Genomic DNA, 3,911 nt, shown 5'->3' with positions numbered 1-3,911 from the left:
ACAACCAAGAAGTGATATCCACTAATTAAGTTGAAACTTTAACAAGGTCAAAAATAAACAAATCTTTTTAATACACTGTTTTCATGTACATACAATAGCAATAAAAAGATGCATGAAATTATAAAAATGGTTTTTTCGTAGGACAAAATGTACAATACAGAAACTAAGTATTGGCTGCCTCAAAATGATTTCTCTGCATGGTTTCACTGCTCCCACCTTCTCTTTGTGTCTTTTCTGTATTGGTCTGTATTTTAGGGATACACATACTTACATTCACTGTCCATTCCTCCAGATAATCAAGCTGAAGGCCCTTCACTGAAAGACTCTTTTCCTAAATAAGTACCATTGACTTTAGTATCATACAAATTAATATTTATATAATATCACAGTAAGGAGAATTAGGATGTGACCATATATCTTGAAGACCAGCATATATGTCTTCTGTTGATGCTATGCAACGGTACAGCATCAACTGAAAAAGGAGAGGACAGTCAGGTTTCTGTCTCTGGGCATTATGTCAATGAATTATACCTGTATCTGCTTCCCATTGATGAATCTCAAATATCTCACAATCATCTCAAACCACTGATATAATCCAATTATGTGCATTTTACAGTTCATGTAAATGGGTGTGCTGGATGCTAAGGTTGCCTCAGAAAAGGATGTTTTACTAATGATTAGTCTCACTGAGTGCTAAATTGGGGATTGAAAGGATAAGACAAAAGGTCTCTAGAAACTACCAAAGCTTTCATCCTTTTCCTATCCTGTCCACCTTGTGCAGTGGTCCTTGTTTGGAGCATAATATGCAGTAATACCAATAAAACTGGAACCCCTGACTCCACATTGCTTCTATGGACCCTGAGCAAAGAAACTAAGTTGAGAGAACTGAAATCATTAACAAACATCATGGAGGTAGGTAGACAAAAAGCATCAACATGTTTCAATCCCACACTGAAATGCACTTGGCCATTATATCATTTAATCATTTTAAGAGGAACATGGTGGTGGAAGAAACAGACACCTGGCTCACCCAGGAATCCTGTCACTTTGACTCATTCAGTGAAAACAAGTTTAAAGCAGGTGACACCATTAAAGACAGAAGTATCCTACTGATTATTTTCCTCAAGGCCCCATTCATGTCCCTGTTCCTCAGGCTGTAGATGAAGGGGTTCAACAATTGTGGAACTATGATATACATCACTGAAGCCACTGCAGCCTTCCTGGGAGAGTCAGTAACTGCAGAGCTAATGTAAACTCCAAAAGATGTCCCATAGAACAAGGACACAACAGAAAGGTGAGACCCACAGGTGGAAAAAGCTTTATGCTTTCCTTCCACTGAGGGCATTCTCAAAATGGAAGAGAGAATTTGAGTATAAGAGAAAATTACCCAAAATAAAGCAATACCCCCAAATAGGCCAGACACAAAATATAAAAGGATGTTATTAATGAGTGTATCAGAGCAGGCCAGCTTGAATACCTGAGCAAGTTCACAGAAGAACTGGTGGACTTCCAGGTCCCCACAGAAGGACAGCCTCAGCACCATCAGACTGTGGAGCAGGGCATTCCCAGTGCTAAGGAGTAGAGAGAGCAGGATGAGAAGAACACAGAGTTGGGGGTTCATAATGACCGTGTACCTAAGGGGGTGACAGATGGCCACGTAGCGGTCATAGGCCATTGCTGCAAGGAGACAACTTTCAAAACCAATAAAATCCACGACAAAGCAGATCTGGAGGATGCAGCCTGTGTAACTGATGTACTGACTCTGTGCTTGGATGTTCACCAGCATTTTTGGGACTGTGGTTGTGCTTAAACAGATGTCAGTAAAGGATAAGTTGGAGAGGAAGAAGTACATGGGGGTGTGGAGGTGGGGGTCAGAGCTGACAGCCAGAATGATCAGCAGGTTCCCCAGGATGGTGACCAGGTACATGGACAGGAAGAGCCCAAAGATGATGGGCTGCAGTTCTGGATCCTCTGTTAAGCCCAGGAGGAGGAATTCTGAGACATCTGTGTGATTTGTGGGCTTCATGTTGTTGATGAACCTGATGTAAAAGAGGTAGTGAAAATAAAAGAAAACAGTTTCTGTTTGAACAGCTGCTAAACCATCTGGGAACTTGTTAGAAATGAAAACTCTGTGTACTACTGAAGGCTTACTGTAGACAAACTCAGCATGTGGACCAGCATGGTATGTTTTAACAAGCCCTCCACATAAATTTGAAATGCACTAATGTTTGAGAAACCAGTGGTTAAAACAAAACAAACACCCTCTATGTATATTGTGAACCAATCTGTCCATCTACTAGTTTCTCATTCATCACCATCTCTCACACCAATTCCTTCTGTCCTCCCTTTATTGGTCCAAATTTTTAGAGATCACCAACTCCATTTCACACATTGCGCCAAGTGCCGGGACTGACACCAAGACTAGGAGATGGCATTTCCTTTAGAAATATCCCATGCCTTCAAGAAAAAAGAAGGACAAGAATAACATTATGAAATCTGCATTCCAGAACAATGCTCCCCAATATTTGGCATTCCTCAGAATCATCTAAAGGGCTTGTCACATAACAGATGTGTTAGTACACACACTAACCCCATTTACCCATGAGGACACTTCAGTATGGTGATGTTAGGATGTGGACAGGAAGTACAGTCAGTGCATGACAAAGAACACCTGTCTGCTGAGGTAACTCTCTCGAACAATCTTTTAATGCCTCTGAATGATAAAGAGCTAGCATTTATGAAGTCGTGCAGATTTCATAATTCGCTTTAAATATTTAAGTATTTTCTTCCTGAACAATGCACCAAGTTTCCTCCCTTCCCTGCAAGTTATGCCTACATCTACCCATGAAGTAGCGTGCAGCAGATCATGGCATCCATTAAGTATACACCCTGCTGCTATCAAAGAGCAGAAATGTTGCCCAGCAACCTGAAGTTCATAAGATGCCCCATTGCAACTGTCCTCATCTGCCTTACTTGTTAATTCTGCAAGAACCAGAGCACTATGTCAGTGACATTCTCTGCCTCATCCTAAAAGGATTTCTTCCCCTAAGGCAATAATGTCATGTCACTAAGAAAACAGTTAAATTTGAGAAAGAATGAATTGTATTGGCTTCTATGAAACTTTCAACAATCTGTTGGTCCTTGGAAGACTCAGACAAGATAATTCAGAAGTATATGTTATTTACAAGCCAAACAAGAGACCTGACAGGATGGTCTCCATGAAGCACTGGTCTTCCCTCTCCTGGGGAGGCACAGTAGCCATGACAGCCTTTATCATTTGGTGGATTACTTAGACTCAAACAATGAGTTAAATCCAGACCAGCACTTGCTTTGTGAACCGGGAAAGTTGTCCCTGTATAGGCCTCATGTCCTCATTTGGTCAATGGGAACACTTGTCCTACCTTATGGGATGTTTCAATGATGAGCAATGAGTAGAAGAAATGCATCCAGCATGTCACTTAGCACAGGGCACCCCCACCCTGATGTGGTTCCCTTGTTCTCCATGAATAACAGCTCATGGCATGTTTCACTCATCAGAAGAAAGCAGTGGGCTGGAAAAGTGGAAGAAAGACAATTGAAAAGAACACCTTCACTGTGACAATGCAATCTTTAGGGAAGAAATTATGAGCTGAAAGTCCAGCTGGGAACATTTATCATGTAGAAAAGGAAAGAAAGAAACATTGGTGATATCACTATCCATCTGGCAAGGACATAGGATGAAATATACAGCAAATTAGATGAAACAAATAATAGAAATAATTAGACATAAGAATGAACACAAATATGAAAACCTAGATGGGAAAAACAGGTAGAACAGAAAGCCCACAGCATGATAAATTTAAAATATGTTTTGCTCCTACATACATAGACTTAATTTTGTTATGAATTATTGAAGTTAAACAAAAGTACAA

General features: G+C 40.4%; 1 protein-coding gene across 1 annotated transcript; it reads right to left on the bottom strand.

Annotated features, from left to right (window-relative positions):
* Positions 1-1,042: 1,042 nt before the first annotated feature.
* On the bottom strand, positions 1,043-2,047 carry LOC130679795 (olfactory receptor 7G2-like). Its single transcript, XM_057489221.1, has one exon. The coding sequence runs from the start codon at positions 2,024-2,026 to the stop codon at positions 1,043-1,045; it is 984 nt and encodes a 327-aa protein (XP_057345204.1). The 5' UTR covers positions 2,027-2,047.
* Between the last annotated feature and the right edge of the window lie 1,864 nt (positions 2,048-3,911).

The sequence above is a fragment of the Manis pentadactyla genome, chromosome 12 (genome assembly GCF_030020395.1).
Source record: "Manis pentadactyla isolate mManPen7 chromosome 12, mManPen7.hap1, whole genome shotgun sequence".
NCBI lineage: Eukaryota > Metazoa > Chordata > Mammalia > Pholidota > Manidae > Manis > Manis pentadactyla.
This window is presented reverse-complemented; position numbering and strand designations above follow the sequence as displayed.

Bases quoted from the DNA above. Each gene is read 5' to 3' on its own strand.
- LOC130679795 (XM_057489221.1), bottom strand. From the start codon at position 2,026: ATGAAGCCCACAAATCACACAGATGTCTCAGAATTCCTCCTCCTGGGC.